This window comes from Plutella xylostella, chromosome 31 (genome assembly GCF_932276165.1).
Source record: "Plutella xylostella chromosome 31, ilPluXylo3.1, whole genome shotgun sequence".
NCBI classification, from domain to species: domain Eukaryota; kingdom Metazoa; phylum Arthropoda; class Insecta; order Lepidoptera; family Plutellidae; genus Plutella; species Plutella xylostella.
In genome coordinates, this window is record NC_064011.1 from 2,826,756 (window position 1) to 2,854,187 (window position 27,432).

At 37.4% G+C, this 27,432-nt stretch overlaps 1 protein-coding gene across 1 annotated transcript in view; it reads left to right on the top strand.

Moving 5' to 3' along the window:
* The window catches only part of LOC105392640 (ryanodine receptor), a 170,963-nt gene that overhangs the window by 18,632 nt on the left and 124,899 nt on the right, over positions 1-27,432 (top strand). Inside the window, exons 3-18 of the mRNA XM_048632203.1 lie at positions 6,959-7,108; positions 9,325-9,378; positions 9,945-9,959; positions 10,783-10,860; positions 12,594-12,712; positions 13,345-13,414; positions 13,749-13,882; positions 14,299-14,364; positions 16,075-16,257; positions 16,789-16,960; positions 17,688-17,857; positions 18,569-18,693; positions 21,437-21,558; positions 21,975-22,056; positions 22,508-22,677; positions 23,181-23,371. Of these exons, the coding sequence (XP_048488160.1) occupies positions 6,959-7,108; positions 9,325-9,378; positions 9,945-9,959; positions 10,783-10,860; positions 12,594-12,712; positions 13,345-13,414; positions 13,749-13,882; positions 14,299-14,364; positions 16,075-16,257; positions 16,789-16,960; positions 17,688-17,857; positions 18,569-18,693; positions 21,437-21,558; positions 21,975-22,056; positions 22,508-22,677; positions 23,181-23,371 (1,901 nt within the window). The remainder of the gene's footprint in view (positions 1-6,958; positions 7,109-9,324; positions 9,379-9,944; positions 9,960-10,782; positions 10,861-12,593; positions 12,713-13,344; positions 13,415-13,748; positions 13,883-14,298; positions 14,365-16,074; positions 16,258-16,788; positions 16,961-17,687; positions 17,858-18,568; positions 18,694-21,436; positions 21,559-21,974; positions 22,057-22,507; positions 22,678-23,180; positions 23,372-27,432) is intronic.

Genomic DNA, 27,432 nt, shown 5'->3' on the forward strand with positions numbered 1-27,432 from the left:
TTGTAGTATGCAAATTCTATATTTTTTAAACATATTGATGTCAGTATTAGTAACATAAATATGTAATGTTTTATTTTATAAAATTTTCGTGAATGACTAGATACTAAAATATTTTTTAACTATTATAGCAGTTGAATTTGACGAAATATTTTGACTGTAAAGAAACGTACCATTGCCGGAGTTTTAATAATTACCAGTATTAAAAATAAATAATAGTAAAATAATGTTGCCAGATATTATTTGGACTCAATTATCATTATTATAATTCTCATTACAGCGCCATCTATAGATGTGCCCACAAACAAAAAATTAGAGTGACATTTTGTATTAGCTGAAAAGCCCATGTTGCTAATCCTCCATTCGTCCCAGTCAAACTTCCTTTCATAGACAATCAATGTTTTCTTTCTTTCTTCACACACTCTGTTCATCCAAATAATAATAAATGATAATGTTCCATTCCTACATACATTTAAGGTCATCATTAGCTTAAAGTTCCTTTCTGCAACTCAGCGTATGTCAAATTGTCTCATATTTTTTTAAGCATTACTAAAGTCTGCGTTGTTCTATGTTTGTAGGGCTCAATCATTTTAGAAATGAAAAGTTAGAGTACGTACTCATAAAACGGAAACGATTGTTTTATATCTTCAAAACTAGACGGTCATCGGCATCGATCTATGGCATAAAACCAATCACATAACTATAAAATAGTTTATTGCTCTATAACCCGGCCGCTTTATTAGTGTAACATGAGCTTTATGTTTTAACCCAAAAAAACAGGGATGTTATATTTTTGTCTGAAAAGAAGAGATTCAAGACGTTTTAACGACACTACGGCAAAGGCTTTGTTAGGTATGGTTACCTATGTAAATTTATAATTCTCTTTTAATACGATACAGGAACTTTTTAAAAAACCTCATGGTATCATGATACTTTCACGGCTTATTATTTTAGAGCTCAATATTTCAGAAATCCTTAAGATTCTTCATTTAGGTAAATCAGGTGAGCCGCTTAAAAAATATCTTAGCTTAATTGTCAAATTATATTGTCAATGTATTTTTATATTACGGATATACTTGCTTATGCCATTTATATTCCAAATATAGGTAGTTTCTTTGCTAACTGTACAACTAACCCGATTGAACAAAAGTCTTAAACTAGGTCTTGGCCTTTGATACTAACTATAAATCTGTTCCTAGGTCACGGACGGTCTGCGATCATAAGTGCATTAGTACACTTTGAAATCCTTTTCACTTGAACAGAATAATGCAGTCATTATACTTACAAGTGTTATATAGGGTTGACGACCGAATGGGGTAGTGGTTAGTGACCCTGACTACTGAGCCGATGGTCCCGGGTTCGATTCCCGGCTGAGGCAGATATTTGTTTAAACACAGATATTTGTTCTCGGGTCTTGGAGGTGCCCGTAAAATGGCAATAGGCCCGCCCCCTATTACATTGGGACTAACATAACATTCTGGCGAAAAGTGGGTGCAGCAATGCACCTCTGCCTACCCCGCAAGGGAGTACATTAGTACAAGGCGTGAGTGTGTGTGTGTATACTTACAGCTTTTATATAGGGTGTAGTTTTATCAATGATCATAACTAAGTGGACTTTTAACAAACGCTAAACTTATTTAAAATTGTATACTTAAGTATACAATAATAATATAGGCTCCAGGATCTGATGAGTTCATGGGTGCTTAATTGCTTTTGTTATGTTACTGGTATAACGTGCGTAGATATAAATACCTAAATAATGATGCCACACTGATAATATTTTGCACCTCAATGTTGTGCTATTAGGTTATATAAATAAGTGTCTGTTAATACTTCTTCTTCGCGCCATTTTCATAATAATATTGTTTCATAATTTGCGCGCGTTTTAATATATAGTACCTATGTTGGTCACGCATCGTACGCAGCGGACGCATCGTATTCAGTATTCTTTGCATAGAAATTCACACAAGTGCGTCGTTTTCATCGGCATTGCCGTCGCCATTTCTCCATACATTTATGAAAATCCGTTTGGTCCGATACGTGCGATACCGATACGCGGTCGCTTTCCATTAAACTCCAATATTCATTCAATATAGCCGAGGCATTTAACCGGATACCTGCTTCGCTCATCTATCACTTAATCCCACTACACCTATTCGACATGATAAATTGTATCAGCATGACTTGGAGTATTTCATATTTGTTTGTGTACCATTGGGGAAAACCGACGATATTTTAATAAGAACTAGATAGAGTGTCAGTGCAAAAGAAACCACCAACACCATTGAGCTCTTATCGTTTAGAAGATTTGTGACATTATTGGTACAAAGGGTTTTCATAAAACGGTTTCCTGACAAACTTTTCAACCTAATTGTAACAATTAATAAAGTCACAAATCTTATAACCGAACTATATAATTCAAAATAGGAAAGTGAGATGTAATTTGTCGAGACGACTCTTTTGCACAGACACTCCATATTGTTCGTAAATTTTTCATCAAAGTTTAGTGTAGTCCACCTTTTGATTTCTCAATAGTACCTACCTACCTATTATCTATAAGCAATATTTTTCTATCGCAGATTAACTTTGAAAACCCTGAATTCCCGCCGGAACTCTAGAAAGCCCTCTTCACAAATTTCAGGGCGCTTTTAACTCATTCATGGAAAGGCTCTTAATTTTCCGCTCTTCGTATTGCTAATGGCCTGCGAACTATAAAGGGTTCATTCATTCTCGATTCGCATTCTACTTTGAGTTTATAGCTGACCTTGGAATGGTCCCGCTCGTAACATTCTGAAGTTTCAAGATATTTTCTCAGAAGTATAGATAGATAGAGTACTCTTTATTTGTACACCAAGAAATAATTAACAATCTTACATAGACACTTAACTAGGGTACAATAGGCGGTATTATCGCTTATAGCGATCTCTTCCAGACAACCTTTGGATAGATGGACTAAAAATTGTAAATGAGGTACAGTGTACTTACTCAAAGGAATTTATATATAAGGTGAGTCGGGGCAAGCGCGCCTACGGGGTAAGAGCGCCCCCCCCTATTATCTCAAAAACTAATGATGTGGGACTCTTAACGACATCTTACATCCATGGAACAAATCAAATGAAGTTCCGGGTTTAAATCACAGATGGCTCTGCTTGCTCTAATTTGAGATAATGGACATTCTATTTTTAGTGTCATTTTAACATCAATTACGAGATGAGCACGTGTTACAAATCCATTAAAATCTCAGAAAATCATCAGTGTTTGGGGAAACTAATAAGGTGAGTGTATAATTTAAAAGATTTCCTTTAAATCCTTACTTGTATTTTTCTTTTTAGTAGCGAAATTAATAATTTTCTAGCCAATTATAAATCTTAACCTAAAAATTTTCGAGAGGGGTAAGTGCGCCTGAGTACTAGGACCAGCCATTTTTATATGGCGCATTTGCCCCAAGGCAGGGGTTACCAACCATAAGGTGGCCGATTATTTCCAAAATTGCCTTTGATATCTTTTTTTATTTATTTAGCCAAATTCATACTGGAGGCTTGGTAAGTGACTAGTATCACAACTCGAGAACACTTTATGCAAATTTTATAATATAAATTGGTAACCTGCCATAGTATAACTGACTCGGGACTGTCCTTGCGTTTGTAGGGAACATGTATGTTATTGTATTGCAGATTATTGCTCTAAGACCTCGGTAGGTACTGAGTTCTTACCGAATCTTCGGTAAAAATTTGGCTACATACATTTTATTAATTTACAGTGGGGGCCAAGCTAAATGTGACGCTCGCAGTTAAATTTAACTCTTAAATACGACGCATTCATTAAGAACGGTACAAAGCCCAATCTGTTACGCTTAGTTAGCCTGAAATTAAAGTTTTTTTTTCCTATTACTGTGATTTGTCATAATTTATGCCAGTATAAAATTTCATCTACACATACATTAAAGTTTTTATCAAAATTCAAAAAGCTACCCACCTATGATTGTTGAGAACCCCTGACTCGAAAGATATGGCGCACTTGCCCCGAATTTCATTTGATGGCCGTAACTTATTTTGTATTGCCATTTTCAAAAATAACCCAAAAGTATTGTGTTTTTTTGTTGACGTTCTTTCAAGTAAATTTGGTGTTTTTCTGCTAAGCATTACTTTTGGCGGTTTATTTTGTGTAGGCGCACTTGCCCCATTTTCAGAGGCAAGTGCGCCTATCTCCATGTTTTTAAAAAACTAGCATTATATCCTAAATTTATCAGTATATTCACTTAATCAACGTAACATTATTATCTCAAATAACCAAAGATTGTAAATTTTATAAATTTACATGTTTAGGTCAGTAAATAGAGAAGATATATTGAGTTGAATTCATCTATGAAAAAACTATGGCGCGCTTGCCCCGACTCACCTTAAGTTAATTTTATATTTCTTCGTAATCCTCAAAAGTAATAGGTATAGTATGGACTCAGGTGGACTGAATGCTAAAAGTATTTTCTGCTAGTAAACCTGCAGGAATTGACGAGATTTAAACTTAGGTACAGTTCGGTTCAAACAACTGACGGGTGAATGGTGAAGTGGTTAGTGGCCCTGACTGCTATGGCGAAGGTCCCGGGTTCGATTCCCGGCTGGGGCAGATATTTGTTTAAAGACAGATATTTGTACTCGGGTCTTGGGTGTTGATATTTATTTATATATTTAGTATGTATCTATCTATGTATTTGTGTAGATATATCAGCTGTCCGATACCCATAACACAGGTTCTGCCTAGCTTGGGGTCGGATGGCCGTGTGTGAGATGTTTATTTGTTTATTTATTTAATCTGGTACTTAAGAAGTAGGTAGCGAATGCAGTTTTGTACCTTGTCAAACTAACAAGCTGCCATTCTTTATTCATATACTAACATTCATAAACTAACATTCTTTCCAATACTGACAGTTGGTTAATACTTTGACAAAGCACAAAATGTATTCGTAGCCACCTTCAGGACCTATCAAGTGGTTTGGACCAAGCTGTACCTTAACATTTTGATAGCCCCTGAAACTCTAAAATCTGCTTTTTTATTAGATACTAAATAGACAGATTCTGAGTGGTTCAACAACAGTCGATTGTCCCGCCAATAGAACGATATACGTCACTTAATCGCGGGACAATCGACTCTGAGAATTTAGTACCTATCTGAGATCAAAAAACAGACTTTAGGGAACAATAATAGCCCGTACTGTGCCTGTGGGGCTATGATATATCATGTTTCATATTTCCAGGCCTTTGTTTCTAAACATTCACATTTGGCCAGTATTTTCAGCACGCAATGGCATCATTACTTACGAATAATTTAACAAGGGTGTGGTCCCAGTGATATACCTATTATTTTGTAGACTCTGATTTGTTATGTATAGTATGTGCTAGTCTGCAAAAGGTTCTCTGAAAGAGATCGCTTTAAGTGATAAGGCCGCAATTTGTACCCTAATTAAGTTACGAGTTGTTAACATTATTATTCTTAATGGCTTACAAATAAAGAGTATTCTATCTATCTATCTGAAATCATACTAGAATCTTTTCTTGGGAAAACTGTCCTATATGTTAACAACTTACCATAAAAGCTACAAAAGCTTCGATCAGGATTGTTTTCAGCAATTTTTGCTAGGTACTGTAGATATGTTTGAGCAATAATGTTTGGAATCTAATAAGTAAGTTTATAAATTACATCTAAAACATAATAGAATAAGTTCATCCAGCAAGGGTCGACGTAACTTCTAAAGTTCATATGCATATAATCAGCTGTCAAGGATGAAGTTCTGTAGATTTTAAAGATAGTACCTATTTTGTCTTGCTTAAGTAATAGGTACATTTGTTTATTTTGTACAGTAATACAGGGTGGGCCAGTGAAAAGTTTAAATTTAAAAAATTCACAGAAAAAAAAAATATAAGAAATATTTCAAAAAATCTTTTTTTAATATAACGTCAGAAGTCGGGTTTTTTTTTTAAAATAATAATAGTGTTCATATGATCACCGTCGCGACTTCGGCATTCTTCCAAACGAGGATAGGAATTTTGTTGCATAGAGACCTCGGTATTGTCATAGGAAGTGTTACGAGTGTTTCTGTCCCCTAAGCTATAGGAATTTGAGGTTACAATTCGATAACGTGGTTCCAGCAACACGAAACCACTTGTTACACGTCAATTGAGTCCATGCCGGTAGTTTTAGAAATTTTCCCGGAAAAGCTGATTTCACGGAGAGGCGATATCCTGGCCACCCAGGAGCTCTGACCTGTCCCAGTAGTTTTTTTTTCTATGGGGATACCTGAAGCACCGTGTGTACATTCATAAACCAAGGAGGCTGCGTGAATTAAAAGCAAAGATTAGGGAAGAGATGGTGGCAATACCAACAATATGCAAAAGAGTATTGACAAATTTCCATTCTCGTTTGGAAGAATACCGAAGTCGCGACGGTGGTCATATGAACACTATTATTATTCCAAAAAAAAATCCCGACTACTGACGTTATATAAAAAAAAATTTTGAAATACTACTTATAGTTTTTTTTCTGTGAATTTTTTAAATTTAAACTTTTCACTGGCCCACCCTGTATAACATATTACTGGAGATAAATAATTGTCGTTCACTTATGGAAAATCGATCAGGAACTAGCCCGTGTTTTCATAAAAAAATATTTAGGATGTACAGTTTCCGCTATAAAGGTATGCCTCCGTTATATATTTTTCAGACTGTACCCAGGGCTCTAGACAGAAGGACCCTAAGGTCTAGTATTGCCATACTCTGCTAGATCATTAACACCCCTGTTCCATTGTTAAGTGTTATCAAATATAAAATTTCTATATTAAATTCTTGCATAATAATTGATATGTCAAAAGTCAACAGCTAATCCATAGTCTGACTAGAGCTATAGCCTAACTCTTTCACTCTTTTCACATCAAATTACTCACCCCCCAACCCTTTTCTCCCCCCAACAGGAAGACATGGTGTGCCTGTCCTGCACGGCCACGGGAGAACGAGTGTGTCTCGCGGCGGAGGGCTTCGGCAACCGACACTGCTTCCTCGAGAACATACAGGACAAGAACATACCGCCGGATCTGAGCCAGTGCGTGTTTGTTATTGAACAGGTGAGTGAAGCTGCCAACAGATGGCGTTAAAGCGAGAAATTGAGAAAATGTATGGACGTAGCATTGGCTACATCGCGGTATCGAAGTGTTATAGCTAGTTGCAACAAACCAAATTAGCATAACATATAGGATAATAATATACAGCCTGACCTGAGCCAGTGCGTGTTTGTTATTGAACAGGTAAGAGTCTATATACTAGCTAAGAAGTACCATTAACGAACAATAGATGGCGCTGCAGCGAGAAGAAGAGAAGTCTAAGTAACAGACGCTAATAATAGCCATTCCAGGCGGAAACAACTAAAACTTTTACATTCTAGGATTCTAGGGTATTGGGAGATAGATTCTAAAAAAATTAATTAGCATGAAGGTGTCGTGAAACATGGCGGTTTTGGGAAAAACACTAGTGAGCCTAGAGTATAATAATATAATGGAGGACATGGTGTGCCTGTCCTGCACGGCCACGGGAGAGCGAGTGTGTCTCGCGGCGGAGGGCTTCGGCAACCGACACTGCTTCCTCGAGAACATACAGGACAAGAACATACCGCCTGACCTGAGCCAGTGTGTGTTTGTTATTGAACAGGTAAGAGACTATAAATACCTACTAGCTACGAAGTACTATTAGCAACCAATGAAGAAAATGTCAGAACGAAGGATAAAAACAAGTGCGTTTGCACATGGTTTGCACTGTACAGGATAAATAAGAGTAATCCGCAAAAGCTTGACTCGACGGGTTATTTAGAAAAAAAAATGCTCTTTAACGTTTGAAATGACGTTAATTAATATTTTTACAGAGAGATAACAATCCAAATATGTTTATTTGAATCCGCCAAGGGTTTATTTTTTTATTTTTGGATGAGCAGGGTGCATCTTAATATGATGCTATTTTCAGAGCCTTAGTAATTACTAAATGAATGAGACACAACAATGAACATCCTACGAAGTTATTCGCTACCTTTTAAAGTTGAAGTTAGTTAGCGTGACTTGAACCCAGTTACAAGGCCATGCCTCAAAGGACGGCCCAAACTTGCATCTACATTCTTTAAATAATGAACTTAGTTGGTGTTTGCCGAGTTTACGTAGAATTTTATAGCAGGTAATTCGCTTTTCCGTACATTGAAATAACCATTATTTTGGATTGTCTATGTCTAGGCTGATATAATAAGGGTTCTTTTTCATAGTTTAACTTCATTCATTAAATTTCTAAGTTCCATGATAAAGTTTTTTATCTGATGAAATAGTTGATATATCCAGTTAAATATTATGTGCAGGTTTCCCCAAGAGGTTTTTCTTAACCGTAACAAAGCATAATTATATTGTATATTTAATTGTACTACAGTTCCTTATTTGTAAACATTTCATTGTAATCTGGCAAGATTTGAACCTGCAGCCGTTCGAATGAGAGGACGTGATCTTATACGTAACACCAAGGGTCTCAACACTGGCGCGTGACCCAATTTTCTCCAATCGTTTTCATACAATATCCGACAAAGGTTCTATAAATTTTCATATTCTGTCCGTCTATTTCTTTGCCTTTGAGAGAGATCTCTCGTTTTGCAAGACCTCGGCTTACTCAGTCGAATGAAGTATCGTGTTTCCGACCCTTTTCAGATTTTACTTTTTGCAGAATAACAGAATATGCTTTGTCGTGGAAATACTTATTTTACATATTTTTGCACTTTGTAATTATGTCAATAAGTACATGGTTCTATTTATTTTTTAAAATACTTACATGATTCAGTACTACAGTTTATCTGACTTACAGTTTGAATCCTGAACGGTGCAGTTTTTTTCTGCCTATATGAGCTCTAAAATGCAATAAACCTACTCCCTCTCTACTTATATATTATTATTACATACACAACGACAAAAATAACCCGCCAAAACTGGTAGAGTCAATGCTCCTGTTTCTAGTGCACCAAATACGACCGAATGGTGTAGTGGTTAGTGACCCTGACTGCTATGCCGAAGGTCCCGGGCTCGATTCCCGGCTGGGGCAGATATTTATTTAAAGACAGATATTTGTACTCGGGTCTTGGGTGTTGGTATTTATACTTAGTATGTATCTATATGTATTTGTGTAGATATATCAGCTGTCCGACACCCATAACACAGGTTCTGCCTAGCTTGGGGTCGGATGGCCGTGTGTGAGATGTCTCCACATATTTATTTATTTATGAGATGTGTGGTGATTTATTTAGTTTGTTTATTTTTTCTAGGCTCTGTCAGTGCGAGCGTTGCAAGAATTGGTGACTGCTGCAGGTTCCGAAACTGTAAGTACATGCGCACTATCTGTTTATATTGTATAAAGAACTATATTTATATGTACATTAAAGTTCACACTCGATGTTCCACCTGTTTAGTTGTCTAACAACTTGGAATTACTCCAGAAAGAGCAGAAATAACTATAACCGTTTTCAGTTTTGTGATTCTAAATTCGGTTTCCAGCCAATACGCTTGAAAGCTTCAAAACTTTGTTTCAACATTCAATTCATCACATGAATTATTATAAATATCTTACTTACGTACTTATATTTTTGTAAAAGTTAATGTTCATTTCAAAATTTTGGTCACACTTTACCCTATTTTTTATTCAAGAGCTTTTCTGGAGTATTTTGAGTCTAACAATTATAAAACCAAAGTTACCTTGTAATTTTCAATATTGAAACTAAACTATATCTACTTAATTATATGTAAATTAATTTTCCTATTTCTGTCCTAAAAGGATTTTAAGAGGCAAATCTTTTGTCCGTTGTTTTTTTAACAAAAATGTATTTTTTAAATCTGTGGTTAAAAAAATTTACCCGTTCACATGGCTTTCGTGTTTTAACTTTTCCAGGGGAAAGAAAATTTAGTGAGTATCCCAAAATGTGGTAAAAAATGCATGAAAGTCTTGTTTTCGAAAAAAATACTGTCACTTGTCTTTTAATATTCTTACTTATTCTTATTACTCTGCATAAATAAAAAATTCTTATAACCTTTTTAATTGTTATTAAGTTTAATATCTTCTTAACAACTATCACTAACATACATAGGCATGGTACACACATATACTTCCTACGAATATCATTGTTAATTACTTACATAAAATATTAAAGCTTTTTTTACAAAAACCAATACATTATCCATTCTTAACGTTTTTCTGAGGCAATATTGATTTTTGATATATTTTGGCTGTCATAAGCTTTGTCATTATAAACAGGTCACATTTAACGCCTTTATGGAGCTTTTTTCTTATTTTTATTTGGTATTTTAATGCTGTTTAGGTTAAACTTCAAAATTTTCGCACTCATTAAAAAAAAACTGTATTAAGTATTGCAAGATGGCACAATTGATGATATTATTAAATACATGGGTTTTATTTTTTTACCATAGACATTTTAAATTAAAATGTTCTTTATTTGACGTAAAATTTTACAAATATTTACTAATAATAAGTAGTCTACCATCACGAATAAACAAGCTGTATATTAGGGAGAGCACCTTAAAGTTAACAATAATTTAATTCTTGGTATTACACTCTTTAGCCCAAATAAATTATAAAAAAAATACTTAAATCTTCAACTCAACAACAGTCCACATTCAAATCAAACTCCTTTAAACATCATTCCACTTGCGGCCATTTTAAATACATTGGCGCCATTTTGTTTTCCTAAACAAGATGTCTTCTGTTACAGGGTAAAGGCACCGGTTCCGGACATAGGACGTTGCTTTACGGCAATGCCATCCTACTTCGGCATCTCAACAGTGACATGGTAAGATTTAGTTTTATCTTTATTACATTAAGATTAAGGTCTGATCTTTTTATCTTAATGCAATGAAATCGAGTAAAGAAAGATCATATTACTGAAATAAATTAACGAAATAACTTGTGGTTAAGCACCTATAGTACATATTAAAAGGTTATCATAATGTCACTAAGTAGATCAGAAACGGATTGTTTAATTTATCAATCGTGTTATTATCGACGTTTGAGTAGTTCCAAATTACGATATTAAACTTTCGTTCTCGTCAAACGATCTGGCAATAAATCTTGCCACAAAGTAACACCGTTTGAGATTTGCCAAATCGATTCAATAACTTGTAACACGCAAGTTTGATTCCCCTGTGAATACAATCGAATCGAATGCGAAATGAAATGTATTCATTTCTTTGTATCTATTGGAAATTGTGTTTACTGCAGAAATGTAGCTAGAGTCTAGCAACGCTAACTTTGGAACGGGTAAAAGATGGAACAATATTTTTTTTACTGATAGATTAAATTATAATTACTTAATTGAAAATGTGCCATGTCAGTATCAGATAGTAGCCCTAAGCTTTTTTAAAGGCGAGCGTCCACTGCGAGCTAAACTAAGTTAGTTTAGGTTAGCTCGCATAGTTTTTCAAAAACTGGCTCAACTATGCGAAGCGAATAGTGTTGGCAATTGTTTTTGTTGCTAATTTAGCGTTGCCAGAGCCTAGCAGGACCTACAGATAATAATAAATAAGCAATAACTATAAACCCTATCCGAAATAATTTGATAGACACCCAAACGTTTGCTCATTTGTAGTGATGGAAAGACATATTGTGATGGCTGTGCTTTGGATTTGTGCCCAAGTTATGGCAGTTCATTCCACCAACGAACTTAAAAGACCAGACAGGGAGGTCAATAAACAGCACTTATGTCTAAAGCTATGAAAAGCGTTTATACCTACTATAAATAATATAAGTACCTATCTACACAATGCACCTCTGCCTAGCCCGCAAGGGAGTACATTAGTACAAGGTGTGAGTGTTTTTATTTATATTTATATCTATCTACACAAAAAAATGTGATTGTTGCAATGTACAAATGGTTATGTATCCGATCTTAAGTCTGACTGTGTAAAAGTCATTGACTTATTGAAATTTTGGTCAAGTTACGAAGTTACTCGCGTAAATCAAATAATCCACCTATAAGGGTTCCTTTCTACCAGAGATGTGCTATGCAACTAAGTTGCTAAGATGTAAAATAAATCCGTTTCAACGAGTGTTATGCTTATTGGACCAATGAATATGATTGGTGGATATCAAATGCATCCTTAAAACAACTTAACATAGCACTTCTCTGCTGAAAAGGAAAAGCATCCCAAAATCAGTTTCGATTCGATACAGTATACCTACATTGTTCAAATCACGACTGTAATCCCCGAAAGAGTAGTCAGAGGTGACTCGCAAGCGAGTTTTTTAATGAATACAATGCATTTAGAGTACAAATCTAGATCTAGTTGTGCAGGTTTCCTCTCGATGTTTTCCTTCACCATTCGAAATTATGCCTTTTAATTTTATGCCATTTACTGCCACCACTACACCAATGAAAATGATTGGTGCATATGAAACTCATCCAAAGCGACGTAGCATAGCAAATCTCTGCTGGAAATAGCACCCTATAGCAAACTTCCTAAATTGCCAAATTTCATGCCATCAACAATACGATACCATAATAACCAAACCCGTTTCTGTCACCAGTACCTAGCCTGTCTCTCCACATCATCGTCCCAGGACAAGCTGGCCTTCGATGTGGGTCTTCAGGAGCACTCTCAGGGAGAGGCGTGCTGGTGGACCCTGCACCCGGCCAGTAAGCAGAGGTGAGGATGTTGTTATAGGGGGATGTTTTATACAGGGTGGGCGAGGTATTGTTGTAAGATAAACACCACACAGATCCACCTGATTGTACATAATTACTTTTGTATATTGTGCAATGAAGAATAAATAAATAAAAGGTCGTAATTTGTCATTCTGGTGATATCAAAGTTATCCGTGACGTTTTTATAATAAAAATAAGAATTATCAGTTAAAGTATTTGTAGCTATTAAATATTTTAAGGTAAGTACCTACCCAAAGATACTTACCTAGTGTCGATTTATCCACTAACGAATGGAAAATGAAACCAGCTAGGTAGTAGGTAGGTGCTTCTCAGGACCTAAGTATTACGTAGGTACTTAAGTAGGTACCTCATTTTCACCCTTGAGTCTTAAGATCAAAGAGATTGCGCACGGGTCGGTAAAAAATAATTTAGGTACAAAGGTAGACTTGGTTCTCATTAATTACACCAAACGATTTTTTGCTTAAAATAAAATAAATAATCTTCATAATCAATGTTATTATCCTTAACCATAACCGTAGAGATTATAGAATGTTCCCCCATCCGTTATATTTTTTCTTATAAGGTCCGGCGGGCGTTCCACGCTGGTTACTGACTAAAGCCATATCTCCACAGATCTGAGGGTGAGAAGGTGCGTGTCGGAGACGACCTGATCCTCGTGTCTGTCGCTACTGAGCGGTACTTGGTAAGTATTATTTTTAACCACTGACGTCTAAAGAGGGGTGTTATAAGTTCAAAGTGTGTGATACATTGTGTGATGGTCGTTGAGTAACTACAACTTTCAATCAACGACATTAAAATTTGCTCATAAATAAGGGTGTAAACATTTTTTTTACCCAATTTCCAAAAAATCGAAAAATAGCTTGATTAGGATTGCTATAATTTGTTCTAAATGCAAATCTAAAGTTAGTTTCCAAACCATTTACCCAATACCCTGTAAAGCAAAACCAGAGTTTGATAATATATTCTATAATTAGATCTCTTCCAGACAACCTAACAACATATGCTCTCTCTTCCAGCACACAACAAAAGAGAACGAAGTCTCCATCGTGAACGCATCGTTCCACGTGACACACTGGTCCGTGCAGCCGTACGGGACCGGCATATCCCGGATGAAGTACGTCGGATACGTGTTCGGGGGCGACGTGTTGCGGTACGTTGTTCCACTGTCCGTATAGAAAGAAAGAAAGAAGAAAAGAAAGAAAATACATTTATTTCACACACACACGGGAACAACACAAAAATAAATAATAAAAAAGGTAAAGGAAAATGAGCAAGGGTGAAACGGGTTCTAGCTCAGCTTGGTGCTATGATAAACCATAGCGCTGGTTTTCAGCTATAGTATAGTTACAGATATACTGATACCACTGTAACGAGACCGGCATATCCCGGATAAAGTACGTCCGTAAAAAATCTTGCAGAAAAGACTTGCTAAAGGCAAAATCTTTGCGGGGCGATGCCAAAACCACAAAGCAAAAAACGCACCGTTAAAATATACGGCAACTTTATAAACTTACTTATACTTTCTAAATAATGTAAGTACTAATAGCTAATTTATTTGTATTGCAGTTTCTTCCACGGAGGCGACGAATGTCTCACTATACCGAGCAGTTGGTCCAACGAGGGACAACACAAGTGAGTATCGAACCCATAGAAGTTTCTGCGTTTTACAAAAAAGTCTGTAGGTACCTAATTAAATTATTTTAAGTAGGTTCTGGAATATTTAACTCGGCCTCTATCGCTTAGTGAAGAGATATCTCATAACACGCAGAAAACTGGTCATTATACTATAATTATTCTGTATAGTCAGAATTGACCCTGGGCGCTTCAAACTTATTTTATCTCTCTGGCTAATATAATAATTACCTATATCTACATATACCTAGTTAATTATTAACTTTATCTGCCTTATAAAATGTGTTATAACACTTATAACCATTGAGTATAAAGTAAGTAGTACTCAGTAGTTACATACAAGTCATTGAAAAGTTTACATGTGCATAATCTCTGTACGATCATATTTAACTAAGTACCGTTATAATATTTAGGTTGGAGTACCTCTAACAAAAGCTCTTGCTAAGGGAAAACAGATTAAAATGTTAATGCTGCCCGCATATATAATTATTTTCAAGGAAGAACTAAACTAAAGCCTCCTGTGCTAGGTCAGCGTAAATAAGCTGCATAAGTAATGGGGATTGTTGGGTAATTTGCTAAATTTATTACCTGTGTTAGCACTTTTACTACTTTAGGACTGTACTAAAGGTGTATTAAAGTATGATTTTTATATTGTTCTGAAAACAAAAAAAAATATATTAAAATTGAAAGTGTTTATTTTAAGAAAATAAGTTATTTTTGATTTACAAGATCCAAGGACTTAATCTACTTTCTAGGTGAGATTATAATAGCCTCAGATTGTTACCCTAGAACAGCAGGTCGATGATCCCGAAATGCACAACAATTTAAATTGCACTCTGAACTCGTGAAATAAAAATTTGGTCCAGTTTGGAATTGCGTTTTTTTACAATTCGCGTTTAATTAAAGTTGTTTTATACACAAAAGACATTCGGCAAGTCACTTATAAAATTTTATATTTGTTTTTTTTTACAGTCCATATTCAGTTAAATACAGTTTATATTAATAACTACATATATATAATTGATAGATACTTCGTAAATGACACAGTTTACCATACACCTAAGGCTGTATTCCCAGTAGGCAAACTGCTCACTTCTTACTATATGTGTGTGAAAACTAGCAAACTGTGAACACTAGGCATACTAAACCGATACGCCACCGCTAACTCAGTCGGCGACTAACATTTTATCTACTGTAAACGCAGCCTTAGTATCCAGGATATAATTTTGTAAGCAATGTGGAGTTATTAAAATAATGGGTGTGGATTGTGTAAGTGGATATCGATTTTTCTGAAGTCAACGACCGACTATTCTTGTGACATAGGCTTGTGAAAGTTACAGCACAATAAGTAGTGTCTGTTAGCTATGCTCATGAAATTAATAATTATGAGGTACAGTCAGGGAATGATGAAAGCTGTACTTTCAGCCCTGTTATGCGTATCCAAGCAGATGAGCATCAGTCGCTTACTGTCCTGGGTGCGTTGAACGTATACCTATAGGTACCTAAGAAATAGTTGTTACTTATAGACATACATTTGATTAACAACCGACCCAATACAAAAAATAACTTCCAATCCTCATTACATGAAAATAATCCATCTAACCTCAACACATTCGTTTTAAAACCACCAAATTCAAAATAGGAACTTCCTACCCACACACAACAAAAGTTTCCATCCATCCTCAACTTCAAACCATAACCTCTTTTCAGCATCGTGGTCTACGAAGGAGGTTCAGTGATGTCTCAAGCTCGATCTCTATGGAGGTTGGAACTAGCTAGGACGAAGTGGGCTGGGGGGTTCATCAACTGGTACCACCCAATGAGGATCAGGCATATCACTACTGGCCGGTATTTGGCTGTTAACGACCAGAATGAACTGTATTTGGTTAGCAGGTGAGTTGGGTTTGGGTTGTGTTTTGTTTTTTAAGTAGCTTCGACTGGTAAACTGATAGATTCACACCTTATTGCCGTTCTAGTAGGACTGAAGGGTTTTTTTCTGGTGTTATGAGCAAAAATATTTTTTTCCAGTGTTTATAGTATAAGGGTTTTATAAACACATAAATAGAGTAAATAGCTATATTATTTTGTGCATCGTATTTTCAAGCGATTTAGTTCACTTTCAGCTGCTCAGTAGCATTTAATAAATGTTACTGAGAAAAATAACATAAGCACCTTTGTTTGTACGTACCTATGTTTTGAATGTCTCGACTATAAGGGTACAAGTTGGTTTATGACAAAGGCTTTAAATTCGAAAAGAATATTCGGAAACTTAGCTTAGTAAATGGTCACAATCACCAAAACTAATTCCTCAGATGGGTTTCTAAGCATAGAAATGAAAGAGTTCCACCTGCCATTGACGTTCCATATTACATCTCTGGAACTTTTTAATTGAGTGTATTAACACTAATTCCCTCCCACCCCCAGAGAGGAAGCCACAACGGCCTCCTGTGCCTTCTGCCTCCGCCAAGAGAAGGATGACCAGAAAGTAGTTCTAGAAGACAAAGACCTGGAGATCATCGGCGCCCCCATCATTAAGTATGGAGACTCCACTGTCATTGTGCAGCACTCGGAGTCTAGTTTGTGGCTGTCTTATAAGGTCAGTTAAATTGGGAAGAGGACTGATGTTGAGCATTGTGTTTGCATTGTCGATGCGTCGACTAAACGGTAACGTTAAGTACATAATAAAAACATACCACACAATACTTGCGTCACCATCCGTCACTTTATATTGAGGCCTAGTTTCTCAGTATATCTACCTAAGCCTTTATCCTTCTATACTATTCTATACCCTTATAAGGCCAGCGCAATCTGCCAGTGACTGATGCTAATCTGACTAGATAATCCAACCTTGGTGACAAACGCTAGTCCAGCTCTAGTGTTGTCTTTTAAGCCTAGTTTTTCGTATGAGTAAATCTACAGTCTAAACATAAACTGAAGGACAATACGGTCAATCATAGTGCTGCAAGCTGAATGTCGAGTTGCAGAAAGAAAGTTAAAACGAATGTCAACATTAAGTCTATGTAACATTTAATGTACGTATATCTTTCTCTCTTCATACTGTCGTAGCAAGGCAGTAATACATTCAATGTTGACATTAGCTTAAAGCTTCTTTCTGCAACTCAGCAAAAATCGTTTGTTTAAAGCCACCCCGTATCGGCTGACTATATAATTTTGGAAATACTTATAAGTATGTATCTTAAATTGTAATAGAAGCCTGCACAGTTGCACACCCAATTGCGATTCACCTCTGACTACCCCATTGTTACCATATTTTTATGCAATAATTTAAACAAACTCTCACATCTTACCCTCTCCCTCTACAGTCCTACGAAACCAAGAAAAAAGGCCTGGGCAAAGTGGAAGAAAAGCAAGCGATCCTTCACGAAGAAGGCAAGATGGACGACGGCCTGGACTTCTCCCGCTCGCAGGAGGAGGAGTCGCGCACCGCGCGCGTCATCAGAAAGTGCTCGTCGCTGTTCACCAAGTTCATCAAGTAAGCGTGGGACACCCTCGCACTTATATGCTTCGCATAAGTATATAGAGCGTGGGACGCCCTCGCAGCGTGTAGTATAGAGCGTGGGAGCCCTGGTGCCTCCACGAAGAGGGCAAGATGGCGACGACGGACTAGACTTCTCATAATATAATGCTTGTTATGTTATCTCTTTTGCTTGACATAGATCAAGCAAGTGAAGCACCGGTGGCGAGCCCTGAAAGCCTCGTTTTACGGGAGGTAAAGAATGTATTTTCTGCGTGGGACACCCTTGATTCTTATTTCCTACATAGTATAGTCAGGGGCACAGATCCAGAGACCATCTCAGAGAGCAATGCTACTGAGGTAACATAGTACTTGATTGGCTGGTGCATCACTGTAATCTTGAAGTCTGTGTCGTTTATTCAGGTAATTTTGGTCAAACAACATAGTTTACTGGGATCACTGACCACTGACCTGATGAATTTATGATGATTAATATGATCCAATCGCATCTTCTCTTCCAAAATATAAATATTTCTCCCAACACCTACATCCATGTATCTAATGCCGAGTTGCAGAAATGAATATTACCTAATGTCGGCATTAAATCTATGTCAGTCTCTTTCTGCTGTTCATATACTGTCACAGCAATGCAAAAGCAATATGTTTAAAGTCGACATTGCGTAAATCAAACAAATTACACTCACTAATTCATCCCTTATCTTTCCACAGTGGCCTAGAGACCCTTCAGGAAAACCGGCGCCATTCAATGTTCTTCGCGACGGTGAACCTGGCGGAGATGGTGATGTGTCTCGAGGACCTCATCAACTACTTCGCACAGCCCGACGAGGATATGGGTGAGGGTTATGGCTATACGGGTGTTACTGACTATACAGGGTGTTACTGGCTATACAGGGTGTTGCAAATCTATGTATGGATCCGGCTCGAAGGACCATTAAAAGGTGTGGTGGCCTTATGATCGGAACGCTGCTAGTAGAAGCCAAGATTATTGATATTATACCTGGTTCATTACGACACACTATGGAAAAAGCTTCATAAAACATCAATGCCAGAGGCACTTATAAGCATTTTCAAATATTGGTACCTGAACCAGGTTAACGTCGTTCGGTGGTCAGGCGCTTATTCGAATCCGTACAGGTTGGAGTGCGGGGTGAGGCAGGGGGGGGCTGACCTCTCCAAAGCTCTTCAACCTGTACATGAACGCGCTGATTGAGGGGCTCAGCAGTACTCATGTTGGCTGCCATATTGGCGGAGTTTGCCTTAACAACATTAGCTATGCAGACGACATGGTACTGTTGAGCGCCTCAGCGGGCGGGGTGTCGGAGCTGCTTGGCATCTGCGAACAGTACGCGCTCGAACACGGCTTACTTTATAATGTAAAAAAAAGTGAATGCATGGTGTTTCAGGCCCGAGGTAACTATCTACATGACATACCAGCCATTAAACTTAACGGGTGTCCTCTAAATAGAGTGTTTAAGTTTAAATATCTAGGACATGTTGTAACCTCGGACCTGAAAGACGATGTAGACATAGAAAGGGAGCGTAGGGCGTTGTCTGTTCGTGCGAATATGATAGCCCGCAGATTTGCACGCTGTTCAAGAGACGTCAAAATCACTCTTTTCAGAGCATTTTGTACTTCGTTCTACACGAGCAGTCTGTGGGCGAGTTATACGCAGAAACAGTACAGCGCTCTACGGGTCCAATACAATAATGCGTTCAGGATGCTGTTGGGGCTGCCGCGCTTCTGCAGCGCGTCGGGCATGTTCGCGGAGGCGCGCGTGCAGTGCTTCCCCGCGACCATGCGCGCGCGCTGCACGTCACTGCTGCGCCGGGTGCGCGCCAGCCGCAACACTATCCTGAGCACATTCGCGGAAAGGTTTGACTGCCAGTACCTAAACCACTGTAGTATGATACACAGGGCTGCAGTCAAAATATTATTTTAATATCATTGATTATTTTTTAGAAATTTATGTATATGTATTTTATTGTGTTTAAATTTGATTGTGAATATTAATTGTGTTAACTTATGGACTTTGAGTCTGAATTAAATGATTTGAATTTGAAAAACCGAAGTGGTTTCTGGGATAGTGATATCTATTTAAATCTAAGAAAGCTAGGTATTTGACAACTGAACAACCCTATTAGACATAAATGTAGCATTAAACGCTGAAAAGTTGTTCAAAATCACACCCTGAGTCACCCCCTTTCGGCTTAATACACAATTTTTACAACACCCTGTATAACACACTGTCTCTGCGTCGCCGCGGGATGTTATGTGATGTGAACCTGGCGGAGATGGTGATGTGTCTCGAGGACCTCATCAATTACTTCGCACAGCCCGACGAGGATATGGGTGAGGCAAACATGACTATACAGGGTGTTACTGACTATACAGGATGCTGCAAATGTTGTGGTCGATTACCAGATACGTCTGGATCCGGCTCGAAGGACCATGAAAAGGCTTGGTGTCTTATGATCGCTGGTAGCGAAGTTTATTGATATTATACAAAAAGGGTGTAGTTTTCGGGATAGTGACATCTATTTGAATCTAAGAAAGCTATTTGACTGGTAAACAACCCTATTTAACATAAATGTAGCATTAAACCGGGCAATGTCACTTAATCGCGGGACAATCGACAGTTGATGTTTGTTGAACCGTTTAGAATCTGTCAATTTTGCCCTTTCGGCTTAGTAGGTATACCCTTTTTGTATCCTCCTGTATAACACATTGTCTCGCAATGTCTCTGTGAACCTGGCGGAGATGGTGATGTGTCTGGAGGACCTCATCAACTACTTCGCACAACCCGACGAGGATATGGGTGAGGGTTATAGCTATACAGGGTGTTACTGACTATACAGGGTGTTGCAATTACTGTGATTGATGACCAGATACATATGGATCCGGCTCGAAGGACCATGAAAAGGCTTGGTGTCTTATGATCGCAGGTAACAAAGTTTATTGATATTATACAAAAAGGGTTATTATGAGACATAGTTTCTGGGATAGTGACATCTTTATGAATCTAAGAAAGCTATTTGACAACTGAACAACCCTATTAAACATAAATGTAGCATTAAACCGGTGATTCTTTTTATAAACCGGTATATATTCAATAAAAGTATCCCCCTGTATAATACACTGTCTCTTGGATGTTCTTCGCGACGGTGAACCTGGCGGAGATGGTGATGTGTCTGGAGGACCTCATCAACTACTTCGCACAGCCCGACGAGGATATGGGTGAGGGGTTGTGGGTATAGGTGTAAGGGTGGGAGTATATAAGTTATAGAAGGTGGCAGGTGGATATAAGCCTCAGATATGAGTTTGAAAATTTTCAGACTGGGAGAGTCATGTCAAGCATTCTGAGAGATAGCGATAAGCATTATGAAGCGTAGCTGTTAGTGTCTTATAACTAGCCTACGATAGTTTACTAATAACCAAAGCTGACTGTACCTATGTTAGGTAAGCAGGTATTTTTTCAAATAAATCGTTACATCAGTTCCTGGTTCCAATATCTGTTTATCATACACTCTCTTCATATGTACAATCTGTTTATATTATTATTTTACTTTCCCCCCCAGAGCACGAAGAGAAGCAGAACAAGTTCCGCGCGCTGCGCAACCGACAGGACCTGTTCCAAGAGGAGGGCATCCTCAATCTGATTCTGGAGGCGATTGACAAGATTAATGTTATTACGTCGCAGGTACAGCGGGGCTACCACCACCGAACATTAGCGACTAATAATCCTTTAGTAGCGTCGCACACTTGTCAAGTTTGACGTAACTTGTATGGATCTGATGAGATAAAAGGTTCATAACGTCAAAAAGGCACCAGCTCAGCAGCTGGTTTTCAGTAGAAACTTAACACCTATCGTTAGCGCTACGCATTGCGCAGATGTACGATGAAAAATGTATTAAAAAATAAAACACAAAATTATTCTATCAAATATCAATCTTATTAAAAAGTAATTAAATTATCAAAAGGATGCATCCTCGATAAAATTTTATACAAAAATCTATAACAATCAGGAAATTACGACGCTTGATTATTAATATTTGGATAATCGACAAATAATTATAACAATTTCATGTCAAATATTAAATTTCATGTAAATTGCAGGGTTTCCTGGCGGGTTTCCTGGCCGGCGATGAGTGTGGCCAGAGCTGGGAGATGATCTCCGCGTATCTGTACCAGCTGTTAGGTGCGTATTACAAATACTCCATAATGCACAGAAGAAACGGATTACAGTACCGAAATTAATACGTTAGAAAGGCAGCATTATGTATTACTGAAATGTTATATCTTGCAGAAAACCATAAAACCGTTCAGTAAACCGTAGAGATTCTATCTACTATTATGAATTTAATTACATTTTTACGAGACGACATAATAATATTTCGAAGCACTAAACAGTTGTATGAATTAGCCTTTGTGTAGTACTGGCTATCTTTCTTTTTTATCTCTCAAATTCTACACTCCTAACTCACCAACATACAGACGAGTCCATCAAGATATATAAATGTATATCAAGATCATTAAAAATGTATATCACCAACCCTAGGAAAAACGTAGGCTCGGGGAACATTCTATTTCATTGTTTTAAGCGTTGTTAAGAACATAAACTTACAAACAAACCCTATCTCTCCCCACAGCGGCAATCATAAAGGGCAACCACACCAACTGTGCCCAGTTCGCCAACTCGAACCGGCTCAACTGGCTGTTCTCTCGACTGGGATCGCAGGCTTCGGGGGAGGGCACGGGCATGTTGGATGTACTGCATTGTGTGCTGATTGATTCACCTGAAGCTCTGAATATGATGAGGGTAGGTGGTTTGTGTTTTTATGTGTGATTAGTTTTGTTGTAGGTTGAAAGGCTGGGCTGCATAAGTGGGCTTTGTAAATTGTGATATGTGATAACATAAATCTATAAACCGTCAAATAAGTAATTTCAGTATAAGTATACGATTTCAGATATATATTTAGTACACATTATGTACACCATAAAAAAACAGTAATAACAGAATTTTATAACACACACATTCTTGCGCACATTCTACTCAATATATTATTTTTAAATACATTTACGGTCTTTCTGAAAAGAGCTGTAGTTTTAGACAATTGTACTTTTAATAGCCTAGCAGAGATCTCCGTCTGAAGTCCATCAAACCTTGTTATTAATTATGACAAGCGTTTGTGGATCTTAAACATTTTATATTTCGTATCCTTATCCCTCATATGAAACAATGTATTACTATCAAGACTTCATCCTCTCAACTTTTAAATAACCAATAGTTTGTTATTAACCAATCTCCCCTTAAATCCACAGGACGAGCACATAAAAGTCATCATATCCCTCCTAGAGAAGCACGGTCGAGACCCCAAAGTCCTGGACGTCTTATGTTCCCTGTGCGTGGGCAACGGCGTCGCGGTGCGCTCGTCACAGAACAACATATGCGACTATCTGCTGCCGGGGAAGAACTTGCTGTTGCAGACGCAGCTGGTCGATCATGTGTCTAGGTGAGACATTTGTAGAGATAAACGAGGTTTAACCATGTAGACCGATACTGCTTTCATCTACCTTAGGACTTGTACGTACACAAAACTGCGACAAAAATAATAATATGGCAAATCTTCCAAAACAGTCGCCGATTTTTCCATGCGACGTCAGTTTTGTCTACAAGCCCTAACCTAAAAAGGTGGTCAAAAGCTAGAAAACTAGTTTTTATATAAGTACTAGCTGTTGCCCGCGAGCTTCGCTTCGCCTTAAAATTATTTTGCCGTGGACGACTCCCGAACTACCTACCCAATAACATGCCATGGTGGTATTAAATTAGATGAAAGTTGACAAATAGGTACGAAGATACTTGACTAAAAATGATTTTCTTGACTTCATTGAGCAAAGACTTGTATAGCAATGGCAGAATAGTAATTTATAAATGTTTAATTTCAAGCATCTAACTTATGCAGTTTTGGTTTTTTTCATACTACTTATTTTTTTTCACTTTAACTCCCATTTTTCAAAACAAAACCATAACTTTACTAAGGTGTGCAGACATGTTAGATTGAAAACATCTAGGTATCTTGCAATATCCTATTGTAACTAAGCTTTACGGCTGTTTTAACAGCATGCAGATTTCATCACGCACGTGGGATAGCACGCCATTTTCCCGCATCTCGTGTGCATATTCCACGCGTTACAATGAATACTTGTATGAACGCGTGCGGGGAAATCCCGCGTGCGTGATCAAATCCGCATGCTGTTAAAAACAGCCTTAGTTAATACCGAATTTCAACCGCTAACTCTGGTTTTTGTGGGAAAATACGGTACCTAAGCTACGTCCCTTCCTAATTTCAAGTGCCTTCGCTACGTTTAGCCTGTGCGTGTCAGTCATGGGAATTCCGTATAGAAAATCTCTGCACTTTTTCCTAAAACACCTACGTAATAAGTTTCATGGTTTTATTTTATCTTCAATAATGACGCATAATAACCAAATGACAATGAATGAAACCTCGTATTGAAAAGTACAGTCGTTTATTGGGTTGTTTTCGAGGACCTAAAAACTTACTCCGAATACATACAAACTAAAGTACATTAGCTAAAATCAAACCATACCGCGATCTATATCCGATCCGACAACGCCATCTAGGAGCGGACATAGCTACTATATAAATTAAACTTCTAAAACTCAACACCCATAAAACTTTCAACCCCTATATTACACCCCCACACTGGGTTTTTTTTTATATGCTAATTATTATTTTTTTGTGATTATGTAGTGCCTAAATACAAAATATAATGTTTTTATCTTCAAAAATGACGAACTTCTTACAAAATATGAACCTCTATTTCATCCACTCACAGATCGAAGTTTCAAAAACGCTAGAACAAAATGTTTAATTATTGCTCATCAATTGCTTAAATATAAAGTTTATTTAAAAAAGATCTACCCCGGCCGGGAATCGAACCCGCGACCTTCGGCATAGCAGTCAGGGTCACTAACCACTACGCCAGATTTTTATCTTTTAAAATTAAGTATTCGCATACAACTTTTAACCCCCCCTTTTAACCCCTTACAACCTCCGTTTCGCAATAAAAAGTAGCCTATGTTCTTTCTCAGGGTCTAGACCATATGTATACCAAATTTCATTCAAATCCGTTCAGTAGTTTTGGCGTGAAAGAGTAACAGACAGACAGACAGACAGTTCCGGATATAACCAACAGATGGCACTAAAAGCGCAATACAGAGAGCTTGTATGGAACCGAGGCCATTTAATATGAAGATCCTACATCGCGGTATTAAAGTTTTTCAGTTGTCTGAAATAAATACAAAACCTAATATGTTGAATCTATTCTATAGTAGGAGAGTCACACAGTGACATACGCATTTATAATGTTAGTTAGGATTGTTATTATTCTACTGAATTTTGAGACTATCTAAGAATCCAGTGACGATCAATGTGCTTCTATAGCTATTGGTCATCATCATCATCATCGTCGCTGCTAGTAGTAGAAGGTTGTGTGGTGTTCCCTGTGCGTGGGTAACGGGGTCGCGGTGCGCTCGTCACAGAACAACATATGCGACTATCTGTTGCCGGGGAAGAACTTGCTGTTGCAGACGCAGCTGGTCGATCATGTGTCTAGGTGAGACATTTGTAGGGATAGACAAGGTTTAACCATGATTTATTATAGGTACTTTAAACTTTAACTGTACTACCACAAAATCTTTAAACACTGTTTAACAAGTGTTTAAAACGAAATCTGACTGATTTTGTAGGCGTTTGACAGCGCTAAACATCTGTACTACCACAAAAAAACTTAAAACACTGTTTAACTAGTGTTTAAAACAAAATAAGACAGATTTTTAGGCGTTTGACAGCGCTAAACACCTGTTAAACACTGGCTATTTTTTGTGTAAGGCCCTGAACGCTTACTGCCTTCACCTACCTACAAGGTTGTTGAAAGCCAGAAACATAGTTTTTACGTAGGTAAGTTATTATTCTATTCTAGTATTGTTATTATTCTACGGAATGTTGAGACTATCTAAGTATCCAGTGACGATCAATACGCTTCTATGGCTATTGGTCATCATTATCATCATCGTCGTCGCTGCTAGTAGTAGAAGGTAGTTCCGTGTTCCCTGTGCGTAGGTAACGGCGTCGCGGTGCGGTCGTCACAGAACAACATATGCGACTATCTGCTGCCGGGGAAGAACTTGCTGTTGCAGACGCAGCTGGTTGACCATGTGTCTAGGTGAGACATTTGTAGAGATAAACGAGGTTTAACCGTGTTTTAATATACAATATTTTACTGCCTTCACCTACCTACAAGGTTCTTAAAAGCCAGAAACATAGTTTTACGTAAGTATATTGCTTTTGCACCGTTATTATTCTACTGAATGTTGACACTATCTAAAGTCCGTTTTTTTTATCTCAGATACTAAATTGACAGATTCTGAACGGTTCATCAACAGTCGATTGTCCCGTCAATAGAACGATACGTGGGACAATCGACTGTTGGTGAACCGTTCAGAATCTGTAAATTTAGTATCTGAGATTAAAAAACCGACTTTAAGAATCAAGTGACGATCAGTACGCTTCTATGGCTATTGGTCATCATCATCATCATCATCCTTGGTCATCATCGTCACCCTGCATCGCTGCTAGTAGTAGAAGGTTGTGTGGTGTTCCCTGTGCGTGGGCAACGGCGTCGCGGTGCGTTCGTCACAGAACAACATATGCGACTATCTGCTGCCGGGGAAGAACTTGCTGTTGCAGACGCAGCTGGTCGATCATGTGTCTAGGTAAGATATTTACCTAAGTACTATATTACCAAAACATTGTTTAGGTACTTATCTTCTTTTGCGGGACGTTAAAACGGATTGTCATAAATGTATGAAGAAACGGCGTCGGCAATGCCGATGACGTGGACGCACTTGTGTGACTTTCTATCCAAAGAATACTGAATGCGTGGATCCGTTGCGTATGGTGACGCTTACCTATAGGGTCCGTTCTCACAGAACGTTTAATAATAATAATAATAATATGTAATGTACTGTATACTAAACATAAACATAAACATAATTTTATTGTGCAATAAAAACTTAACTTAAATGGTGACGCCCTGACTCCTAAACTAGGAGCACCTGTATGTCAGGAGTCAGTGCCTTCCCAGAAATTGTACAGAAGTTTTGACGCTCTATGAATAATTAATTATAATAAAAAGTAATTAATATGGTAACTAAACAATTTAACAAAGTATATTGTTAGTTTAATTATAATTAACATGCATACATGCAAAATTAAATAAAAAGTAATTTAATCTCATTTTGACAATATTTTGTGGTAGGTATAACAATAATTTGCGATTGTATGTAATTTAGGTATATGTAATTATCTTTACTTTAATTATAGGTAAGAACAACAGCACTCTCTATAAAATTATACATAACAAAACAAACTAACAGTTCTGAGTTTTTTTAAGTGAGTACAAGAAATTACTTAAATATGTATACAATATAAGTATGCAAAGAAGTTAAACAAGCACGACACTACAACTTCTTGCTTATTAGATTCTCGAG